The sequence below is a fragment of the Tinamus guttatus genome, unplaced genomic scaffold, assembly GCF_059628265.1.
Source record: "Tinamus guttatus ecotype Peru unplaced genomic scaffold, ASM5962826v1 Tinamus_guttatus_pri_ptg000394l, whole genome shotgun sequence".
Lineage (NCBI taxonomy): Eukaryota > Metazoa > Chordata > Aves > Tinamiformes > Tinamidae > Tinamus > Tinamus guttatus.
In genome coordinates, this window is record NW_028288928.1 from 1,404,619 (window position 1) to 1,428,274 (window position 23,656).

The window sequence follows — 23,656 nt, forward strand, 5'->3', positions numbered from 1 at the left end:
GGGAGGTGCCGGCGCGAGGCGGGGAGGGAGGGAGGAAAGGAGGGAAGGGCGGGCAGGAACCGCAGGCTCCGCGGGACGGCGGCGGCGGCTCCTCAGCTCATGGGCGCGCGCCGCCCTCGCCGCCGGCTCCGCCGCTGCGCGCGAGCGCGGCCCCAACTGACGCTGCAAAATGGCGGCCGGGGCCCCGCCGCGCGCGCGCGCACGCGCGCTGAGCCCGCCGCGCTCCCCCCGCGCCCGCCGCGGCCTCCGCGGCAGCGGCGCCGCGTTCGCCGTTCGCCCCCCGTTTCACCTTAAAATCCTCCCCTCCCGCCCCCGGGAGCTGCCGTCGTGTCGCCTCGGAAGGGTTTGTGCGCGGCTCCTTTGCCTGAGGAAGTCTAAGGTCTCTCCCGATAATCAAATTTCCTTCTTGTTTATTCCACCGAAATCACGCTCAAATGAATCTGTGTGAGAATAAAGGCCCAAAAAAAAAAAAACTGTCTCCCTGCTCCCAAACCCCCCACCAAAGCTACTTGGCCTCAAGGCACTTACTAGGCAGGCAAACTGGTTACTGTTCAAATTAATCAAAGTTATAACCAGTTAAAAAGACTGTTTTGCAGGAGAGGCATTAGGCAGCCTCAGCGAGAACCTCTGTGTATGTAATTGCTCTTTTTAAATATTAATGGTGTTTTTGTATCTTTAAAAGAATATTAGTCCTGTAGGAATAGCTCTCCACCTCACACGGTGAGCTTGACAGGCATCCACAGGATTGCGACTGTTGGAACATCGCATGTGACAAGTAACAGTCAGAAAAAAATATATATTTTATTCAGTCGCACGTGAAAGAGGTTCTACCATTGCGGCCACGCTGGGATCGCAGGCTGTATAAGGTCTGCCCAAGCATGAGCTTCATCCACTCTAGTCCTCTGTCTTCCTAGCAGGGAGATTTTATGGTTTGTGTTGGGTTAGGGGTATGAAGATGCATCTCCAAAGCAGCCAGGCATTTGGTGGATCCTTGGTCTGAGGCAGTAGGCTGCTCTTAACAGCTGAATGTTTCCTGCTGGCCCAAACACTGCAAGAACGCTGCTTGAAAACAGACTGATTACAAGGCAGGAGTTCAATTTGGGTTAAACGTGTGCCTGTATTAAAGGCCTGTGTTAAAAGCAGTAAGAAAACGGAGGAGGCAATAAATAAATCATCTGTAGACTGGCTTGAAGGGAGAACAAATGAGGAAGAAACCAGAGCTTCTTGAGGGGCAGAGAGCTGGTTGAGATTTGGGGATGCAGTCAAGAGAGCTTTCTCCGCTTGTCTAATCCCACTGTGCTGGCCACAGGAAAGCTCTTCCTACCGGCTCTTAATAAGCAGGACCGTGGTTGTGGCACTTGTGATTCTGTCACTGGTGTTTCCTTCAGACAAAAATAACTCAGGTGTCTGAAAGCTGACAAATTGGGTCTAAATAGGAATGCAGTATCAAAGTGATTGTAACAAGCACGTGATTTTGTCATGTGCATCGCTTTTCTCCAAGCCTTATTACTATGAAGGTTTCCAGAAAAGCTGTGGCACGATGCTTGCAGATTGCTGAGGCCACGTAGTGCCCCCCAAGCAAAAGCAGCCCCAGTGCAAGCATAGAGCTGCCTTCATGCCAAGTGCATGGAGCCCATCCTGCTTGATTAGCCTTTTCTTTACCTCCAGGACCTAAACTGACTTGGAATTACCACATTTGGGTTTTAAAAATACAGGCCTGTCACTGGTATTCATCTCACCGCAAAACCCCTCAAAACCCTGCTGTACTACTGCTGTTGCTCTTCTGCACCCTACAGCTCATGTGGCTGCTCTGGTCATAGAGAATTCTGCACCCCATATCTCTTTGTCCTCACCATCTCCACAGGCAGCTGCTACAGCCATGGCTTATTATTTAATAATATATGTTTTAACATGCCAAAGCAAACCATAAGGAAAGGGTTGGGGAGAAGCACAAACAGCAGTGGGATTTGCCATCCTTCGTACTTAAATACCATATTCCATTTTAAAAGCACCTAGGACATAGAGGGAAGAATATGCGCTGATGTGCTTCCAGTATGAGGTAGGGGTCTCGTATCCTGTAGCTGATGGTGTTTCTGGCAACCTTTACTGACAATATTGAGTCCAGCCATGTGTGCATTGCCTGGTCTGCTGGCTTATAGGGAGCACGGAGAATTTGTTACAGCCTTGTGCTTTCAGACTTAAGCTAAAGAAGTCGCCAACGAAGCATAATAAAAAATGAATCAATTTCATTTTTAATCAGAGGCTTTAATGTAATAACTTTTACTGGCTATGGTTGAAGCAGATGTCGTTTGCTTTGGCCTATTCTCTACTTCTTACATCCAATTGGTAATTTTGAGTGAATGGTCTGCTTATGATTTTTGTGTTGTTATTAGCGTCTTGGTTGTCTTTCTCTAGTTTACCTTTCCAGGACCTTTAAGTATTAGATGGTATATTTATTTAGAATCCTAGTAAAAGGATAATTTTATTATTTAACCTCATTGAGGACTAAGTCACGTTCGAATGAGAGTGGATCTTGGTGGGGACAGAGCCTGACATGTAGCACAGCAGGCTCAGGATCTGGGGAAGCACTTCTGAGCTATTTGCTGTGGCCCTAAATTGTAGATTGAGTTTGCTGATGGGAGAATTTACTGAAAGAAAGCAAACTCCAGAAGGAAGAGTGACAGTTCAGTGCAAGCTATGCACCTAAGGGAAACGTAAAAGAGTTCATACAGCAAAAGTTTTCATCACAAAGAGTTTGGAAAAAAATATTTTCCTTCCGATAACATAAAGAGTAAGGAGTAGGTAATTTGCCCTTTTGGGTAATGGCAGGTATAAAAAATAATGTTAGTTTAAGGTTTTCAAAATGTGAACAAAGTTTTAGGTATAGTTCTATAATTGGTTTAAATTTTTCTATTAAAATATGCAAATGTAGTATTGTAAAATATACTTTTATTAGGAAGCTGCAACCAATTAGCTTAAAAATAACGTGGATGGTTGTGTTTGTTTACACTTCATAACCGATGTGCATCTCTTGCAGCATAGCAATAATTCTTTCAAAAAAGAATTGAATGGAGTGAGTTTCCAGGTTGGTGCCTGGAAGCAGGAGTGAGAGACGCCACTGCTTGTTACTCTTGGTGTTTCATACAAAGTGCTTGCAAAAAGAAAAAAAAATAAAAGCCCTTTACTTTTGCTGCTGTGAGGGGGTGGTGGAGAGGTAAGATTTAGACTAGAGTGTCATATAAACGAGACGAGTATAAATATTTTTATACATGTGTGTTTATACATGTCTGTGTATATGCACAGACGTATACATAGGCCCATACACATCCGTGTGCACATAGACACACGTTTATCTGCACGTTGGGGCTGGAGCAGCGGGACGGGCCGCGCGGCCGCGGGCATGCCGGGAGCGCTGCTCTCCTCTCCACTTCCTGCGCGCCGCGGCCTGGCGCGCTTGCGGCCGCCGGCACGGCCGCTCCCGAGCCCACAGGCCCGCAGCCGGGATGGCACGAGGGGCAGAACAGGACCATGGCTCTGAGCCCCACGGGCCTGGAGCCGGGACGGGCACGAAGCACAGGACAGGGCTGCGGCTTCCCCGTGCCCTCTCCTCAGCTCCATCTTTAGGGGCATCCGAACAGATAACCCAGCGTGGGGAGGCAGCGGAGGCAGGTGGGGGACGTGCTCGTGTGGCCGCGCGTATTGCTGTTCCCATGCATTTCTACATTCCTTCCTATCCCGGGGATTTTTCTGATTTTCCCATTTTTATTTTATTTTATTTTATTTTATTTTATTTTATTTTATTTTATTTTATTTTATTTTATTTTATTTTATTTTCACAGGATCACAGAATGGTTAAGATTGGAAGAGACCCTTAGAGATCATCTAGTCCAACCCCTGCTCCAGCAGGGACACCTACAGCTTGTGGCACAGGGTTTATTTTATTTTATTTTATTTTATTTTATTTTATTTTATTTTATTTTATTTTATTTTATTTTATTTTATTTTATTTCCTGGAGTTTAATAGCACCTTTGGTCATTAGATGTGTCTTTTAACAAAGCCTCTTGAAACAATTGTGACATTGATAAGTGGTGCCTGAAAATTAACTTACTACTAAATCCATTAGCAATGTAACTAACTCCTGTTACTTAGCTAATAAATTCATAAGATTATTGCTCTTTTTTTTTTTTGCTTACCAGTTTCAGGTTTGAGCTGCACTTAAGCTGCCCGCATAGTAATCATGTCACTTAAAATATAAGTCAGGAAGAAGAGATGAGAAAAATATGTGTAGATGGTCCACTGTTCATAGGTTCATAGCTCCCTGAAAGTTTTATGTGTCTATTTTTCTGCACAAATATTCTGGGACAAAATCTCTTTTTAAAGAGGAGTTGGCTTTTTAAAGTTCAACCAAACAAAGCTGTGCTGAAGTTTGGGATGTCCTTGAAGGTCTCTGAGTCACACAGCTGCTTAGGGCATTAAAAACAAAAGTTATGGTTTTGAAAGCTCAGGCAAAGCTCTACTGCAAGTTAGCTATTAGTTAAGTACGTTTCTTGCAAAATAAGCAGTAGTTCTTCTAATGATGCTTGACACTTGACCGGAAGATGATGGGCCACGCTGGCATGAAATTCCTAGGAGCAACTCCATTGAAATCAGCAGATTTGGGCATTTTTTTGAATTAAGTCTCCATGTGGCCCTGTGGACCCAAGTCCAGGATTGTAGAGGATGAACCAATTTGTGCCTTTTGCTGCACTCCTGGTGGGTGAAGTGTGATCCCTTGCACAGCAGTTGTTTTTAGTCACTAGACAGTCCATGGAGGTACTGTCGGCTTTCTGTAAATCAAAGTAATCCTGAGGTTGTTGCTGTGGGTCTGATAGCACTTACCAGCTAACTAAGATAAAGGCCTTCCCTCCCTCCCTCGCTTTCTCAGGTCCTGTGGGCAGTAGAACAAATTTGTGGGCAAGCAATTTGAAATACTTTGGCTTTTATTTTATATTGCTGTTCTTTCCATGTCAAGCAAATGGGTGGGAATAAATGGATGAGGAAAACTGGCCAGATGAGTAGTTAAAATGTCATAGTAATGTGTCAGTAAAATGCCTAAAGATGTAGAGAAAGTCTTGTCACTAATGAGCAAAAAGTCATTGTGTCACGGAATAGAAATGTGTGCTTAAGGAGGCTCTGCTGGAAAAGTTCAATATTTTAAAAACTGTTTTTTTGTGTTCATTTTTTTTTTAGAAGGCAGTAGACAAATGGGGTTATAATTATTCCATATTCCTTATTTGTTAGACCTGTTCTACATGAATAGTCCTAGAATGAGAATGGCTTACAGCAAGCAGGCTTAGACCTCTTGGTAGATCCTTGGGCATCAATATCAATTTTTACAATCTAAGAAGAATTCCAAGTATAGTTCTTGATGTGGATGATGTACAATGTCGTCATGTACAATGAAGAAAAAAGACCTGTCCTAGGGCGATAGTAGTAAGGAGAGGCTGTGTCCTGTAAAGCTGTAGGCTAACTTTGTCAGAAGGGGTTGTCTTTCAGAGGAGCTTCTTCTTGCTCACTTTTCTTAATGAAAATATTTATGTCTCATATTTGCATCGAAAGGGGCACAGAGGGAACATAAAACACTGATCCCATGTCTTACACAGTGCTGGTGCATAGGTGAATAATTTCATGGACACGAATGGTCCCATTGACTAACCTGTTGCAAGGTCTACCTGATACCACTAATGTCCACATGCCCAAGTTATACCATGTTAAAGCAGTGGGTAGAATTCTGCACAAAAAAAATCTACACATTTCATGTGTTCTTTATATAAAATTCTGCAGAACTTTTGTCTTCTCTCAGCCACATTGTGCTTTTGCCAGTAGTGTGTGAAATGTTTGGCTTTTTCCAGTGAGATGTATGGCAAAATAAAGCTGCTGTCTGTAAAGCAGCATGAACAGTAGAGCTTCTGCAGCGTAAGAAAATTGTTTGATCATGCGAGGGAGGAGATTTATTTCCAGTCCCCAGTCGGTACAACTGTGCTGACGGTGTTTGCCAGCTTAAACCAGGAATAGTTTTGCGGGAATAGTTTTGTCCATGACAGCGGGGCTGTGTGTTGAGCATGATGCAGCTTTTCAAAGTAGAAAGTGCCCTTTCCACACACAATTAAAAATAGTCCATGTTCTGTCTGCTTCTAATTTCAGGGGGTGAAAAAAACAAGAAACAAAATGAAATCTCTCCACAATGTCTGGCTTTTCGGGAGCTGGTTCACCAAGTGCTGCTGTCGTGGTCAGCTTCGCAGCTGTCCTCTTCCTTCTGTCGCTAGGAAGATGGGATATGTGATGGGAATGCACAACTGGGGGCCAAAATCTTTGTTGGACGCAGCTAGACTCACTCTGACATTTAGCAATCAGCTGAGGAAAAAACATCAGGATTCTCATGGATTGTGGAAGCATGAGGCTATGCAGAAGTATCTAGAGGCTCTAAGCAAGGAATACCAGCGGGTTAGTCATCTGTTAAGTGCTGGCTCAATAAGTGACTTTGAGGAAAGATCCCTGAAGAGAAGACATGCTGATCTGTCCCCAGTTGCAGCTGTATTTCAAGAAATCAAAGAGGCAGAAAGAGAGGTTCAAGAGTTAGAAACCATGTGCAAAGGTAAGGATAAAATACTGTCTTTGCTTGTGATAACCTTCAATGTATGGCTTTTAAGAAAAGTTTTTAAATAAGTGCTAAGCAGACCATGGAACGCTCTCTGGTCATATCTGTTCCTGGGAGCTCACACAGCTGGAGTTTTCTTGATCCACCCATTTCCTTTCATATTTACCTTGCCTCATTTTGAGGTCTTAATACAGACACCCTGGGAGAATAGGGACCATCTGGGCTCTCCTAACTACGTGTCTAGCAGAATTAGTTTGCAAATGTTTCTGTTTTAAGGTTTGTGGATTTTCTTGTTTGTTTGTTTGTTTTTTTATGAAACCAACAATAGCATGAATGGAAGGAAGACGTTTCAGTGACATTTGACATGTGCAGACTTCATCAGTCTCACTGGAAATAGGATCCTGTCTACCCAGTTCATTGATAGTTATCAAGCAAATTAAGTGGACTTTCAACACTAGTTCCTGATTTGTCAGCTTCTAATGTAGATAGCAAAAATCTATACTTATTTGGAGCTATTTGAGAAGTCCAATGTGGAATAAAAATTGATGGCTCTATAAGAAGCATGCCTGGTGTTTCTCAATGCAGCATTACAATAGAAGTTGGAGTGAAAATAAAAAATATATTGTCCATTTTTGGTATTGCTCAGAAATGAGAAAGTACATAGGGAGTAAAGTAACTCATAGAGTAAGCAGCTGCAGTGTTTTACCAAAATTGTTCAGTTACAAGTGCAAGGCAATGCAGAGAGTAGGACAGAGAAAATTTTGGCCTCTCTCCTATATGAATAGATGCTAAATTAATAGAGGGAAGTAGTGGCTTGGAGAGAAAGGGCTTACATTAAAGAAGTGAAGCAAGGGAAAGGGGAAATGGATAGCCAGTATCTATAAATGTAACTAGATGAAAGATCATGGTGCATCTCAGAGAAAAGACCAAGCAAATGGTAAAAGCCAGATTGAAGTAAAACTCATAAAAAAGCATATCCTTTAGAAAGAAAATATTTATATTCTTTAGTTTTTGAAATCAAAGGGTGAGCTCGTGCTTTTGAAAAAATCACTGGTACAAAAAAAGCACCAAAAGTTCCACTGGAACTTAAGGAAAAAATTATTAGCAGTGAGGGTGACAGAGCCCTGGAACAGGCTGCCCAGAGAGGCTGTGGAGTCTCCTTCTCTGGAGATCTTCCAAACCCGTCTGGATGCCACCCTGTGCCACGTGCTCTAGGTGTCCCTGCTGGAGCAGGGGGGTTGGACTGGATGATCTCTAGAGGTCCCTTCCAGCCTTAAGCATTCTGTGATTCTATGATTTCTCCACTAGAGAGAGAGGAAAAGGGGTGAAGATGAGGAAGGCCAAAAACTGAAAGCTGAAACTGAAATGTTCTTGAAGAATTAGAAAGTTAAAAAAAAAGAAAAAAGAAAAAAAGAAAAATATACTTCCATTTAGAAAGGCTATTTTGGGATTGAAAAGATAATGAAGAATTTTGGCCTGTTCCATAAATTATGATATGGAGGAATTAAGTGAGATAACTAGTTGAAAAAAAAAATGGAAGAAAAATTAGAGCCCCAAAGTTAATTAAACAGGGCTCAGTGACACTACTTGTGTTTTGTATCACGTGGCCGAGGTAAAACACAGAGGTCCCGTTCATTTAGGTGTTCTTTGCTCCTGCTCAGAGCCCTTTCTGAGCCTCTTCTCCGTTCCCGAGCTCCTCGCGGTCGCGCTGGATCTTGTTCTCGCACACGCAGCGGAGCCACGTCGCCCAGTTTGTCACGGGTGATGTGAGAGGTTAAGTGAGGGCTCATGGGGCAGGTTAAGTGAATATTTTGAAAGACGAGGTCCTCAAGGAGATAGGACTGGGACATGGATCCCTCCCAGACCATTCTTCCCTCGCTGCTCACGCTCAGCACAACTTGTTGCTGTTTAACTGACGACGGGTCATCCAGGCACCCCTGGTTTATTGCCGTGTCACGCTGTGCTGTTCGCCCCAGAGCGTCCCTGCCTTGCACAGGACACGGTACTCCTGGTGTGGTCACACCGGTGCCAAGCAGAGGGAAGGGAATTGCCTTGTGCAACGGCACGGGTTGGAGAGAGGTCTCCCACATCCTGCTGCCCTGAGCCCGCACCTCCCACATCCCGCTGATCCCTAGAATAGCAGGCAGCCAAGGGTGACCGAGGCCACCAACACACTCCTATTGCTCATGCTCACCTTAACGCGATGGGTACAAATTGTCCAGTACACGAGTCTTTCTGGGCACATCCAGAAACCTTTGTTTATTTACAATAACCTTTATTTATTGCCTGAGAAACTGAAATAAGGGAAACTGAGTCAGTTGTTGTTCCCAGGCATGCTTTTGATGCATTTTATCCATGCATTTGTGGATTTGAGCCTGGAATGTCATTAGGGGTCACATAGTTGTCAGCATGCTATAACTGACAGCGAGTCACTGTTGGGTGGCATTGACTTCTGCTTGCTGCAGACTTGGAGCCTGCAGCTAGCAGTTCAAAGGTAAGATATTTCATACCTCACTTCTAGTCTGCTACTTCTTCCACCCTGAAAATATGATCAGTTAGAAATATGCATCTTGGCTTGGGCTGCCCTTATTAGATATTTCATGCTTGGAACATGGAACTGCATGCACTGCCAGTTTTTATATGCTGTAATGCATGTCTTTTGACAGCTGTATTGGAGTTTGCTCTAAGCTAAGTGAGATTGGCTAACGTCTGTTCCTGTTTAGAGCTAGACAGCAGAGATGAGAAACAACTTTTAGAGCTTGCCTTAGAAGAAAAGGAAACCCTTGATAAAAAAATCAACACCTTGTGCAAAAAGGTGAGCCTGAGGTGAAATTATACAGCTTTGTAAGTAAAAACTTCAGAAAAATGCTCCTTTCTGATCCGAACAGCTTATGACGTGCATTTAATGAATCAGCAATCCAGCTTCTTCAATTCTTCCAGGAAAGATGTGGCAACATTAGCACACCCCTTACGGACAATTGCGTCTTGGAAGCGCGTTACTTCAGCTGGTTTTGTTTGCTTGCTTGTCTGTCTCCAGATGCTGCAGGGAATATAAATAAAATGCCAAACTGGAGTCTGTGCTATTGAGACCCAGGGTGGCATCCTAGTAACTGCCCCTGGCAGTGGAGTGGACACTCTTAAAAAGATTTCTGACTGAAACTTTCAATCTTTCATTTTCTTTTCAGCTGACAGCTCCCAGAGTGGGGAAATTAATTGTAATCAGAGAAGCTGGAAAGATTGAGTGGAAAGCGCTGTGTTTGGGCTCGTTTCTGTGTTCGGATTAAGATAATAGGAAATAGAGTCTTCTGAAAAGTAAAGTCAATTTTGCATTTAAAAAAAAAGGAAAGAAAAAAGGGATGTTTCATAGCTATGACTTCATGTTCATAGGTAGTTGGGGCTGGAGTGGGTGACCTGACACATGGTTTTGTGGAATCAGGTTTTCAGCTAGCTTCCCTGCGATTGCACCAACATACCCCGTTTCCACACTGACTGCTCCGAGATGCAGTAGCCATTAGATGGTTTTTACTCCTAGTTCCTAGTTTACCATTGCAAGTTTGTGGTTGTGTGTGCTCAAGCTATGGCCTTTGTGAAGGCTGTCTATAAATTTGATTAGAAGGAGATACAGAGTCACGAAGGAGAGGGTGACATTCTTTTTTTTTTTCTTCTTCTTCTTTTCAGCTTTTCCAGAGTCTAGTGCCAAAACAAAAGTATGATGGAAGTCCTGTCATACTAGAAGTGACAGCTGGCAGAACAACTGGAGGTCAGAAAGTCCCCACAGTAAAGATCATGTCAAATCTTCATCTGAGTTTTTAAGGCTCTTATGGGTTATGCTTAGTGTATTTTTACACTTTAATGATATAAATTTGCACTGTCTAAAGAAGAGTATTAATCTATCTAATGACTGGTATCTAATGACTAGTCTAATGACTGGTTAGAGCTGCAGCTAAAGCTAAAAAGTGGTGGCTGCCATTTTATGATCTGCTATTGATGTTGTAGTGCCTTTATATTTTTAGGTGACATCTGCCAACAGTTCACTAAAGAAATGTTTGAGATGTACCAGAACTATGCGGACTATAAATCTTGGACCTTTGATATCCTGAACTACACACCGGCTGAGATAGGCACGTTAATTCTTTGGACATTCCTGCAAAGCAGCCAAATTAAAAGCTGTGTTTCTGTGCTATATTTACATACATTATTTGTCTCCATAGGTGGGTTGCATCATGCAGCTGCTCAGATTTCAGGAGGTGACGTCTACAGGCATCTGAAATACGAAGGAGGGACGCATCGAGTCCAGCGGATCCCTGAGACGGGCCTGTCGTCAAGAATGCAGCGTATTCACACGGGGACAATGTCAGTTATTGTCCTCCCTCAGCCAGAGGAGGTAAACAGTTAATCAGGGCAACAAGGAGGTGTTTGATCATCCACTTTGGCATTGGGGTGGGTTATTTAAAACCCCGTTACTGTTTTGGGATTTTATTGGTACCCAAGGGCTCTGTGCAAGTCTGAGCATGTAAACCACAAGCTCAGGCAATAGCCCTTGGCTCTGTGCTTAGCTAAATGGTTCCTTACATGTTTAAATGGATCACCAGAAGCAACTTTGCAGAGATTTGCTGTTACCTGAAGTGGAAAGTAAATCAGTGATCATTTTGTTAAGCATTCCAGCCCCAACACCTACAAAACTGACTTGCTAGGAGTAACCCAGTTTTAAATTTTGTAGTGTATTAAGACAAGGAATATATCCAAAGAAATAGTTGATGTTGTATAGTAATGGATTTTGGGGATTTTTTTTCCTTTTCTTTCATTTAAATTATTGGTGCCCTCTGCTAAATCAAGGACAGTGTGCTTTGCATTTGAATGAGTATGTTGGCAGGTCTTTCTGAGATCCCACAGATATTCAGCCAGAATTTAAACACAAAAATAACCCAAACCAGATCCGATAGGCTTTCCCAGCAAGCTCTTCTGCTTCCTTGTATTACTTTCCTTGCAAGGTTGTTCAGATCTGAATGTTCCTTTCCCATCCACCATGGGTCCAGGTCACCATGGTCTCCTATTTCCAGTGCTGTAATCCTTTCTTGGATCTGGATACACCCAGTTTTCCCTCTGTTAGATGTTTTTAAGCACTGCTATAAAAATCAATCAGGTTCAACTTGTTGAACAACATCCTGGCAGTACTTTTTAGTAGTAGTGTCTGGTGATTTGCTTATTTTTCACTTTCCTTGCCAAAGCTGATTTTACAAAACCTCTTTTTTTATGCCTTCCCCTTGTTTTGTGACGCACCTGTAGTACAGCTCCATAAAAAAAGTGAAATACTTAAAGTATTGCTTAAAGTATAGTGTTAGATAGAGATGATTTCTGTTGCATCTCTTTTAAGTATGATCATTTCTCCGAGCATAATAATTAAAGTATAATAATTACAGTTGCAGAGGAGCAATTTGGGGAGAGAAGTGAGAGTGATTACAAAGACATTCCAAAACGTATTAGGATGAATGGGTAGTAATGATTCACTTTCATTCCAGGTCGATATTAAAGTGGAGCCCAAAGATTTGCGCATCGACACGTTCAGGGCCAAAGGAGCAGGAGGGCAACATGTGAACAAAACTGACAGCGCTGTGCGGATTGTGCACCTTCCCACAGGTAAGTCCAGCATTACTCTGTGTTTTGGGTCACTTTCAAAATTGGTATCCTGACATGAGAACTTTTGACCCTGCAAGTTGCCTCTTACAGAGGGGTTTGTGCCGCCCCTCTGGCAGCAGCCCCTTCTCCTTCTGCCCGTGTTGCAGGGCAGTGAGCGAGGAGCATGTGCCAGCAACCTGGTGACCAATGTGCTGCTCTCACGGCAGTTGTGTCTTCAGAGTATCAGTTTAGCAAACAGAATGTCTTTGAGGAATGAAAGGCAAAAAGCAGAGTGACAGGGGCAGGATGGAAGGTGTCAGTAGGTCCTGCTGAGTGCTCTGTACCCCCAGCAGTTGGAATCTGGTAGTCACAGGGCTAAGAAGAAAGGAGACATGGAGATTTGCATTTGGTAGTAGATAAAGCTACTGAAATCCTGCGTTGAGTAGGAAAGTTAAGGTATAATAATGGAAATCTAATGTGCTGCTCTGGCTTTCAGGATTTGTTTTCAAATAGAAGTCACTGGGCTACTATTTGCCAGATGCAGAATCTATTTAGACAAAAGAGATGCCAGTGCTGATGTGAAAACTGCTGTTTACTGTATGACTTCTTATTTCAGAATTAAAATGTGAAATAAAAAGAAATATTATTTTCTCTGTATTGCCTTTTATATTGCTTTATTTCACTCTTAAGTTTGTCCTGCATTGCTTTGACATCGTTCTCTGATAAAGATAATTTTCAGTTGCTAAGTGCTTATCTAGGCTAAGATGCTTAAAACTTGTGTTACACTCTTTTAACTGTGCTTCTGCAGACTGTGCAAATTCCATTTTTTAATATGAAATAGCTATTTCATGTAAAACCCTGTTTTCTGGGAGCAATGTCAGAAAGTTACGTTTTCCATGAAACTGTAAAGTGCCCTGGCTTTTCCCTAGCACTGAAGCCAGAAACCTCTGGTGGAGCTGAGAAGAGTTCAAAAATGTACTAATATTTTTTTGCCATTGAGTTCCAGTGGCTTTTTATTTCGCAGCTGAGAGGCCTGTGACATGTGACAAGCAAACACTTTAGGAGGTTCCACTTCCCTAATGCGTTAGAGTTGCTTTTGTTTGCTTGTTTTGATCTGTGCTGCCTGGAATTCCCGTGCCAAGGGCTAACCGTGGAGTGCCAGCAGGAGCGGTCGCAGCAGGTGAACAGGGAGATGGCCCTGCGCACCCTGAGAGCCAAGCTGTACCAGCAGGTCATTGAGGAACAGCTCAGCCAAGAGCAGAGTGCCAGGAAACTGCAGGTGAGAGCGTGTGGTTGGTGACACATAGGGGGATGCTGCGTGGTAGTTTTGCTCCTGGTCATTTTGGGGGCCAGAGCGTGTGAGTGTGCGTGTTGAACCAGGTGTGCTTGCCATGCCAGTCTGCTTTAAAAGAGTAAGTTTGCTTTTTACTTACCCTTTTTTACTAGTTGGCCCTAGTGTATACCTCGCAGGTGAGGGGAAAACACTTGTTAATGAAATGAGATATTATCATTAAAAAGCTAATTCATAACATGGACTAACAGCAGGGTCCTGAGCAATGAGCAGGGTTAGAGACCCAGCTCTAACAGGGGGTTTGGACTAGGTGATCTCCACAGGCCCCTTCTAACACCAAGCGTTCTGTGTTGCAGTGAATGTCTCTATTAAGGTCACGTTTATACAATCAGAGCAGAAGGAACGAGGATTTTTTTTTTCAACGAAAATTAGGATGAGGCATCCTCAGATCTGTATTTTAATCTAAAATGGTTTTTGATAACTGAAAAATAAGGAGTATATAAACAATCTTTCCACTTCACGGTTATGCGTTTAATATTTTCTGTTATTTAGGTAACCTTTTAAGGAAGAAACAACTTCCTTTACTTGTTGTAAAAGTTAGCACAAGTTATATTAGAGACCATATATTTCTGTGAAAATGTGCTATCATTCTTTTCTTACCTTTTGAACATTTTGCTGTTTGCAATGTAAACTTCTATAGTGATCAACAGAAATAAAAATACATTAAAATAGTAAAAGTTGTTCAGCTCAGCTTCTTAATCACTTATTTCAGATTGTATTTAAGTGTTTTGTTCTGACAGACTAATTCAGTCATTTTAATCTGTGAGCCATTTATCTTTGCTAATTTTACTTTGAAAATCTTCAAAACTGCATCGAGGATGTGGGTGTATGTTTATATTAATACTATAGAAAATCAGAGGAAAATAAATTATTTTTGAATATGTTCCAGAATACATTAAATAACTTCCATGTTTTGAAATATAAATGTGGGTGCAGATGAAAAGGATGTTGAATCAGACACTCATTTCTCCAAGAGTTTTCAGCGTCTAGTTCTCCGTTTTAAAAAAGCAATCAACCAGGCCTCAAAGTTATATTTGGAACTCTCTTCGAAGACTTTTATATTTGATTGCACTCCTGCACTTGACCACTAGAGGACTACTGTTCTTAATTTGCTCCTGTTTTGGTATTAATTTCTGTCAGCCAAATATTAGTGTAAGCGCTTTGCCACCTTTCTGTGTAGTACCTGTCTGTTAGTGATGTCTACTCTCATTATCCTTTGAGGATGTTGAAACTCCCCAAAAAAGAAAAGAACCATCCTACATGTTTGAACTAATGACCCATATAGATGTATGTATCTCTTGCCTTACGTGACTGATGAGACTTAGGTAATTTTTCCAGCTACAGAGCTAGAAAAGAGGAGGGCGTCACTGGGGGGTGTTTGAGTTGGATCCGCGATACAGAATGGCAAAAAACCACAGTTTAACAAGGGCACAATTATCAAAACAAAATCTGAGTCAGTGACCACTAGGTCTGCAGGTAGGACAGGCTGATCCATTAGTGTTTATTTGAGACATGCCGTTTTAGAAGAGATTCTTTTATTAAAAAAAACAAAACACAACATAACAGTTTTTTTGGTTGCTGTTTTACAGCTGGGAACAAGAGCCCAGTCAGAGAGAATTCGTACTTATAACTTCACTCAGGACAGAGTCACAGACCACCGGATCTCATATGATGCACGAAGTATCAAGGTAACGGTGGTTCTTAAGAGCTTTAAAAGATAGATACATATGTGTACCACAGGCACAAAAACTTCACCTTGGGAAAGCAATTGATAATGTGTCAGGAACCTGGTGACCAGCCATGCACTGACCGAACCTCACGGACTTAGAAAGTTCACGTTTTTTGCCTTGTCTTGGTGATGTGCTCTGCTCTTAAAGATGCCTGCAAGGTAACTTGTCCTGTCCTTTGAAAATTGCCCTGCAAATTCAGCAATTGGCCTAGTTCTCTCTACATTTCTTTACTATGAATGAAAAATGATCACATGTAGTCATTGTTCCTGAGCTCTGAGAGTCCCTTGGCCAAACTGTGCGAGTAGAATTTGAGATACTTGGAGCTTAGTGCAGCCCCCCTGCCCAAAAAAAACCCTCAGCCTTTTTTTTTAAGTCACTGTCTCTTCCTCCTTTTAATGTTAGAGGGAAGAAAGAAAATAACTTTTTGTTATGGTTGTCTTGCATGTCTTACGGTTGCCATAGTTAAAAGAAACTGACTGCTTTAATTTTAAGATTACCTGGTGTTTTGCATGAAATTATACATATGTTTTGCATCTCATATTGTCTACAAGGAACAAATACCTAATAATGTGTTTCTGTGTGTTAAATTTATGGGCAATATTTTAAAATCTAGGACAAAATTTAGGATGACCTTTTTTTGCCTAGATTTACCGGATTTTTTAGATTTACTATAGAAAGATGTAAATCTCTAGATTTCCTTTGGAGAACACACCCAGAGCATGCTGGATATGGAATGGTTCATATTTGCTGAAGCAGGATATAGATATGCTAATATCATAATGGAAGAGAGCGGGGAAAAGGTCTTGGATTTCATAAAAATCCCCTTTTGTTAGTCCATCTTTTTGCTTATTTAGAGTTGGAAACTTACGGAATTTCGAACTATTAAATAAAACTTGGGAGCAAAAGCCAGTATTGGCACTAGGGCAGCGTTAGTGGGGCCAGGTCTCGGCTCCCTGTTGGCTCCTGCTGAGACCTGGGTGCGTTTGGGAGCGGGAGCAGCAGCAGGGCCGCTTGCTGGGCGCCACGGCACGTGGAGGAGCTGAAACAGGGCTCCAGGCGCGGCGTGATCCGGGAACGCCTCTCCTGAGCCGTCAGCATCTCGAAATCGTGTTGCGTACGCTCAGAAATACTTCTGTCTGTTGTTGTTTTTTCATAGGAGATTCTAAGTGGCAGAGAAGCACTGGATAAGCTAATCAACAGACTACTGGAGTTTTCAGAGGTGGAGGCTGTCGCTGAATATCTAGAACACTTGCAGTCTTTGGAAAGAGGAGGCTCCTGAAGACCTTGTGTACAGTTAAAACAGATTTTTTCCTTTAATAGCAAAATAAAATGGATGTGTTTGTCAGATGGTAGCTTGGTTAAAATCTATGCCTCTGCCTTTCAATATGTGTTATATGACCTTTTATAATTTAGCATGATTTAACTCACTGGACTGATTTTATTATGATTTTACTCTTCCCCAGCAGAGGAGAACAGGCAGGGAATACTGTGTGCACCAGTGTTCTCTCTGCCTTGGCAGTGTGGCTTTAGCAAGCCAGACCCTCTCTTGACTGTATTGCAGCTGGACAGGTAGGATGATGGAGCAGAAGAAATTCTAAGCAGTGCATGAAACCACATGGACGCTGGGATGGGAAATGTTCCTCCTCAGGTGACAAACCTTCCCTCACACAGTATGGTAACAGCCTGGAGAAGAGTCCTTAAGCATTCTAAGTAAGTGATATAGTCTTTCAGCCTTCTTGCAGCTGTAGTTAGGCCAGTTGAAGGCAGGTCGTGAATATACTGTTAAGAAAAAGATGACCTTTATCTAGATTCAAATTAAGTTGACAAAATTCTGGAGAGTGTTTAGCATTGGTAAAGAGCTAGAGAGAAAATGAGCTCATAGTGGAGACGTACTGTAGCAAATAAAACTGTTCTGGAATTCAACTGATTTCCCAGCAGGTAATTTTGTGACTGTTACTGAGGACCAGCTAGATATCCTCAGGGCACTTGTCTTTAGTGGGACTTGCATCCGCGTTTTCCTCCAGGCACGTGTTGTGCAACGCGCGCGCGCAGCCGCAGGAGCGTCATAGGCGCCCGGCAGCCACGTGCAGTGACTCGGGAGTCCTCTCGTGTTCAGCATCCCACAAAAGCAGGTAACAACTGCACTGCTGAGTTCGCTAACCCGTTAGGGGAACGTTTCCTCCTTTCATCCTGCTGTTCCCACGCCGTGCTGTGAAACTGCTCTTCTTGTTCCGAACCGTCTTGTGAAAGTGAGGACTCGATTGCCGTATTCACATATTTTTATAATCGTGAATGATACAGGATTGAAAAAACTGCTCATGTAGTTTGACAAAGAAGAATGTCAATAGTCTGTTTATCTAAACTAAGCATAGTTTTACTACTGTATTTATATCAAATAATACGTTCTTTTAACTTTATTTGGGTATATTAAAAAATGCAGGGTTTGCACCAGCAAGAAAGCAAGAAAACTCTGCTCAGTTTCTCAGTTCTGGAATTATTTTCAATTCTGGTGTATTTGTAAATTCTTATCATGCAAATTTTATTGGTAATTTTTTACTTGTTTCCAACACTTAATTACTTTTTTTTTTAATTCATAGCTTTATAAGTCAACCAGGAAACATAATTTCACATGACTTAGTCATTTGTACATTTGAACATTGACTATTCTCAGGAAACAATTGTTTCTGCAAATACTTGCATGGAGATAGAAAATTCAGCTATATTTATGTGATGTTGACTGACTGGCAGTAACTAATATGATCAGCTATTGTAGGAGAGTATGCAGTTAATATTCCAATTAACATGCTGCTTTAATTCACTTTGCAAATCAATTATTGATGCAAATTTTATGCAAATCAATCTAGCTAATTTATATATCCTGAACAATCTTAGAAATTTGCTACAATGTGAGCATTTAAAACAATCAGTTCCTACTCCTACTATTAATGCTTACCCTGTGGAATTACTTTTAAAAATACTGTTGGAAGGCAGAGATGGCAATGTTTATGCTGAAGGAATATTTGTGACTAAGTTGATTAATTTTTATTTAGCTTCTTTGTTGCTGATTTTTTGGGGGGGTGCACAGTAATGAGGAAGGAAAGTAGAAGAGAGCTCTACTCTGCTGCTTAATTTCTGATGTCCTCACTGCAAGCACTGAAGTTTGACAGCTAAGCCCTCTATCCCAGCCCATTTCAGGGCATTCTGAAGGATCTTTGTCATAATAAGTTTATCCTGCAATTGCTCATGCCGGAGTATGAGACAGCAAAATTACAGTGTTGTGTTCAGTTGTGACAGCGATTTTGTACACAATCCTTCTGCTTCTATTGTCATTGGCTGCAACATTCAGTTTTACAAAAAGGAGACATATTTGTTTCTCCTAACTGTCAAACTATTATTTGAAACCACTAGTTTATTCCAAGTTCTTCTACCTTAGTGTTTCTATGGAATATAAAAGCTGAGAGCCTGTGACAAGGCATGGATGTGGGCTGCCGTTTGTACTTGTGGAGGGCTGCAGGAGAGGAGCTCTGCAGTTCAGGAAGCGTTTCAGGATGGAATACTCCCAACTTGTGTTTCAGGATGGAATACTCCCAACTTGCGTTCCAGTTCCTTCAAGCAACCTTGATTCGCCGCAGCGGTGAGCAGCTTCCAATGCCCATGAGCTTCGTCAGAAACTGTTGAACTTGCAGCATCTAGTAATGCTATCCTTGCTGCCAAGTCTGCAGGTGGCTTAAATCTATCAAATTACACTACTAGCAGGAAAAATGATGATCCCAAAGTGCCAGCATGAAAAGGTGAGTGGCTACTGAGAAGGCATCAAATAGCTTCTAGAGACTGCACTAGTCCATAGCAGAGCAGAGCGCCAACAGTTTTGTTTGATAGGAACAGCCTTACCCCAGAGCTTCACATGCGCTTGCAAGATAGGGTGACAACAAGCAGACCGAAACACTTGCTTTTTAACATCCACTGATCTGGCTTACTTTCACAACCATGAACATGCACAACCCAGACCTTTCACACTGCTGTCATGTTGTAAATGGTAAGAGTCACCACCATCCTCTTTCTGTTGATCTGCATGAAACACGCAAACGACCTTCCTGCGGTGACCGTCTCTCTTTTCCCTGTCGAGGTCTATGCAGCAGCACTGCCGCACTCAGCAAAGAAGGAAGCTGGATGAAATTTGCACTTAGCAGTAGTCCTGGTCCTTAAAGACACCAGCTGAGCCCGGCTCAGCTGTTCCGGGTACTGTGAATCCTGAAAACAGGTGACCACCAAGTCGTCGTAGGGGTCAAACTACTATTGTAGTACTCGCAAAATTTTACAGTGGGTGAGGAATAGGAACTGCCTAATTAGAGCCTCATGAGGCAAGACCGTTTGATGACAAGGAAAGCATAAAATAAAATCTGCCAAGCTGTGTGACATCTTGTCATTTAACAGACTTTACAGGATTCCAAAATTTTTGAGCTCAACTCTTCTTCCGGCTAAGTTGAAGTGACTTAATTTTGCTCCGCTGCATCCCAGCTCAGAAGCAAAAACTGTCTGTTCAAAGCCCGATTTCTTGCCAAATTCTTGGACAGATTTCAGGTTGTCAGCAGCATCGTAGCCTCGAGGGAACTCACACTGGTTTATGTATCAGGAAAAGCTGTCGTGCGTATGCACCCAAGTCCAGGAGAGGCTCGTTTGCTATAATAATGTGAATCACAGAGGGGTTGAGGTTGGAAGGCACCTCTGGAGATTGTCTCATCCAACCCCCCTGCTCAAGCAGGATGACCTAGTGCACATTGTCAGGGTTGTATCTGGATCGTTTCTGAACATCTCCAAGGATGGAAACCCCATACTCTCTTTCGGCAACCTGTTGTACTGCTCAGTTGCCCTCGCAGCAAAGTTTTTCCACGCGTTCAGACTGACCTTTCTGTGATTCAGCTTGTGCCTGTTGTCTCTTGTACTGACATTGGGCACCATCGAGAGGAGTGAGGCCTATCCTCCTTCCTCCCTACATCCTTCCTCCTGATCTAAATGCACTGATGCATTCTCCCCTTAGCCTTGTCTTCTCCGGGCTGAACAGGCCCTGGAGCGCCTCAGACTTTCCTCGTAGGAGAGATGCTCCCATCCCTTCACCATCTCAGTGAGTAACTAGATCCGTTGGACCCTCTCTAGGAGCTCCACGTCCCTCTTGTCCTGGGGAGCCCAGAACTTCACCCAATACTCCAGGTGCGGCCTCACCAGAGCTGAGCAGAGGGGCAGGATCCCCTCCCTCGACCTGCTGGCAACGCTCCTCCTCATGCAGGCCAGGATCCACTTGGCCTTCTTGGCCACGAGGGCACATTGCTGCCTCATACTGCTAAGACAAATGGTGAAACTCCATCACTCACATTCCTAATGAACATGTAGATGAGCTATAATTGAGCCATTTTTGCAGGAACATGTTTGTGAGCGGTACCGAGTTATGGTGCCTGCCCGTATCTTTGAACCGCGCGTATGGCCTCTGCTCACAACCTTCTTGCCTCAGTCCACCCTCCTCCCGTGAAGTAAAACTCAGGCCACAGGGCATTTTTTTCACTGTAATATTTCTCTCAAGTTATTTACCTCTCTGCAGCCTGGAGGGTATTTTTGTTGATGCTTAGTTTTTTTAATGCAAGATTTTTAAGGCGAGAACCTGAGTTTTATGTCTTTTTCCATTTGGATGCTACAGTAATATAAATAAATTACTTTCTCTGTAACATCAAATGTTTTGTTTATAGTTCCAGAAATAATGCCAGAAGGAAACAACAGCTGTACTGACATTAATATTTGTAATAAAATTTTATGTTCTCATTACTTGAAGGAGCAAGTACTTCCTCAGTCAAGCTTTTTATATATAAGCTCTTTCTCAATTTACTTGTCTGTAATGTTAGACATGACAATAACAGGTACTGTCAAAACAGCAGAGAATCTTCTTAATTTTCAGGAGCCATAAATGTGTTTTTATGCATCAAGTCTTACTATCTTTTAATAGCACTTTATTTTAAACCAGAAGATACAGGATTTAACTGCTTATTCGAAACATTTTATGGGTGAATCATCCAATTCAAACAAATAAACAGCATCAGCTGAAGAACTGTTTTTGTTTGTTTGTTTTCCTTTTACCCTTGGGCTTTATTTGGAAATTTCAATGCAGGTTCCACCTGGACATTTTGAAAACTTCTTTACCTTTAATGTAGCTGTCAGAACGATGAGAAAAGATGAAATGTTTGCAAATAAAAATGATGTGCCGCTGGTTCCTCCACTTCACCCCTCCAGAATTCTTTTCCTGACATTATTTTCCCAAACCCACCTGGGACAAAGGTACCCAAGACCTGCAGCATTAACTAGGCAAGGGGCAAATCTCTTTCCAGTGGCCAAGAGATGCAAGATGCTTCACATCGGGGGCAGGAATGGGCCGGGAGACCGGCATGGACAGAGCCGGTTCTGTGCTTGCTGGGAGCCCAACCGAGGAGAACATGACACTGCGAAAACGGTGACAAAACAAGGAGACCCCCTTGTGGCAACAGCAGGACTTGTGGCAGGACAGAGCTACCCACAGAGGAAAGCAGACAAGCAGGACACCGCGCTGCAGTGTGAGATACGGAAAGAAAAGGAAAGAGAGTGTCTGGATCCTTTAAAATGGATTTACAGAACAAGGCATCATGCTAAGTGCAACTAGAGCAGTCTCAAAGCTGAATTTTTGAAATATGTTAGGACACCAGCAGCTGTAGCCCGCACATTTGAGCATATGTGAAGTTAGACTATATATGCAGTCAATGTATGTTTCATTACTGTTTTTTTTTTTCCTACACATTCTATACTTCCAGCTATTTGAGGAAACTGGCATCTTTCACAAGTCTCTTCATACACAACAGAGTCCAAACAGGCTTTTTTTGTTTTCCTTCTGTCTTGAGCAGGATTTATTATTAGAGAAACTAATGCAAAGTGAGCTCACCGTATGCCTCCAAGTCCCGCCCAGGCTTGGCTTGGATTCCTGCCGTAGGGTTTACCCAGTGCAATGCAACCTGCCTTGTGCAGAAAGTTACTTCCATTTTAGCCTGCAGTAATGAAGTACCTAATCTCAAATGATTTCAATCAGATCTGTATTTGCTAAACGGAGAAGACTGTTTCAGGCAAAACTTAATGCTTCTTTGTAACATACACGTAGGGAGCACAGTTTTTGGAGAGTGTCACCTGGCTGTTCTCTTTGGTCCAGAACTCACGAGCAGAACAGGCTTTTTAACGGGTTTGTGATTCCTTCATGGAGATGCATCCTGCAAAAATGCTCGGTCTCCATGAAGAGCTCAGCCTCATGCGCTGGGTCTTATCAGAACAGATTTTATCACCGTGATCCCACCTCTTCCTTGTATCCTACTATAAACTTTACGACTTGCCTCTCAGTGTCCCTTTTATGGGTTGGGATTGTTTCCAAATCCGACAAAAAGGAAGCTATAAAATGATATTAAAATCTAATACTATCTAAACAGGTATGACTGTATTCTTACATTGCACTGCTAAATTATATGTTCACTTTTAATATACATACTGCTAAGCAAAAATGAAGGAAAAAACTGTAAAATTAAAGGAAAATAGTTGTATCATAGTGGAAGTTTTTTGATAGTGGAGGGAGGGATTTTTACTTTCTACATTAGTAAAACAGTTTTTCTTTTATCTTGATTGTTTTAATCGACAGAATGTACATGGGAATATCTCAGAAATTCTGGAACAGTAAATGAATTTATTCACTTGAAGTAGCATGCTGGTTTTGTTCCCATTTTATTTGTTATCATTTTGTTATCCTTTTAACTGAAAGGAAGAAATAACCCAATGCCATTAGCAACAGAACACATTTCAGTCTGGCAGAGCTCTTTGCCCAGATCTTACCATGTGTTTTCTACTTGCTTAGTACAGCTGAATAATTTTATCACTTCCTGTAAGAAAAGTTGTCAAATGATCAAGTTGATAAGAAGATTTTCTTTTTAAGGAAATGTTATTAAATGATTCGTGCACATTTCCCACCTTTTAGAAGCTTGTATCTCTAACTCTCAGGTCATTGTTTACCATCTAGAAGACCAATAAATCTGAAGACCACGGAATAACAATCTGTTGTGTCTCTTAGATGCATTCTGCATGTTGCTAAGTAGTAATGACAACAAATCTTAACTGAATTCTGATAGGAAATTTAAAATTAACAATTTTAACCCAGGTCATTTGTTACTCATGACTGATAAGCTGCCTAAAGTAAGTTCCACTAACTGCTTAATGCACTACTGGAAGGCACCCAGATATTACACCTTAGTGACCACAAAGTAAAAAATATG

The 23,656-nt window shown here is 42.2% G+C and overlaps 1 protein-coding gene across 1 annotated transcript; it reads left to right on the forward strand.

Annotated features, from left to right (window-relative positions):
• The first annotated feature begins 6,187 nt into the window (after positions 1–6,187).
• Positions 6,188–16,687, forward strand: MTRF1 (mitochondrial translation release factor 1). The gene is made up of 9 exons (XM_010220770.2): positions 6,188–6,635; positions 9,362–9,453; positions 10,317–10,398; positions 10,652–10,759; positions 10,850–11,022; positions 12,158–12,275; positions 13,397–13,533; positions 15,195–15,293; positions 16,492–16,687. Exons 1-9 carry the CDS (start codon positions 6,209–6,211, stop codon positions 16,612–16,614), a joined length of 1,359 nt encoding a protein of 452 aa, XP_010219072.2. The 5' UTR covers positions 6,188–6,208; the 3' UTR covers positions 16,615–16,687.
• Positions 16,688–23,656: the final 6,969 nt, after the last annotated feature.

Bases quoted from the DNA above. Each gene is read 5' to 3' on its own strand.
- MTRF1 (XM_010220770.2), top strand. From the start codon at position 6,209: ATGAAATCTCTCCACAATGTCTGGCTTTTCGGGAGCTGGTTCACCAAG. The intron at 13,534-15,194 runs GTGAGAGCGTGT...GCTGTTTTACAG, and splicing joins AGAGTGCCAGGAAACTGCAG to CTGGGAACAAGAGCCCAGTC. The intron at 15,294-16,491 runs GTAACGGTGGTT...GTTTTTTCATAG, and splicing joins ATGATGCACGAAGTATCAAG to GAGATTCTAAGTGGCAGAGA.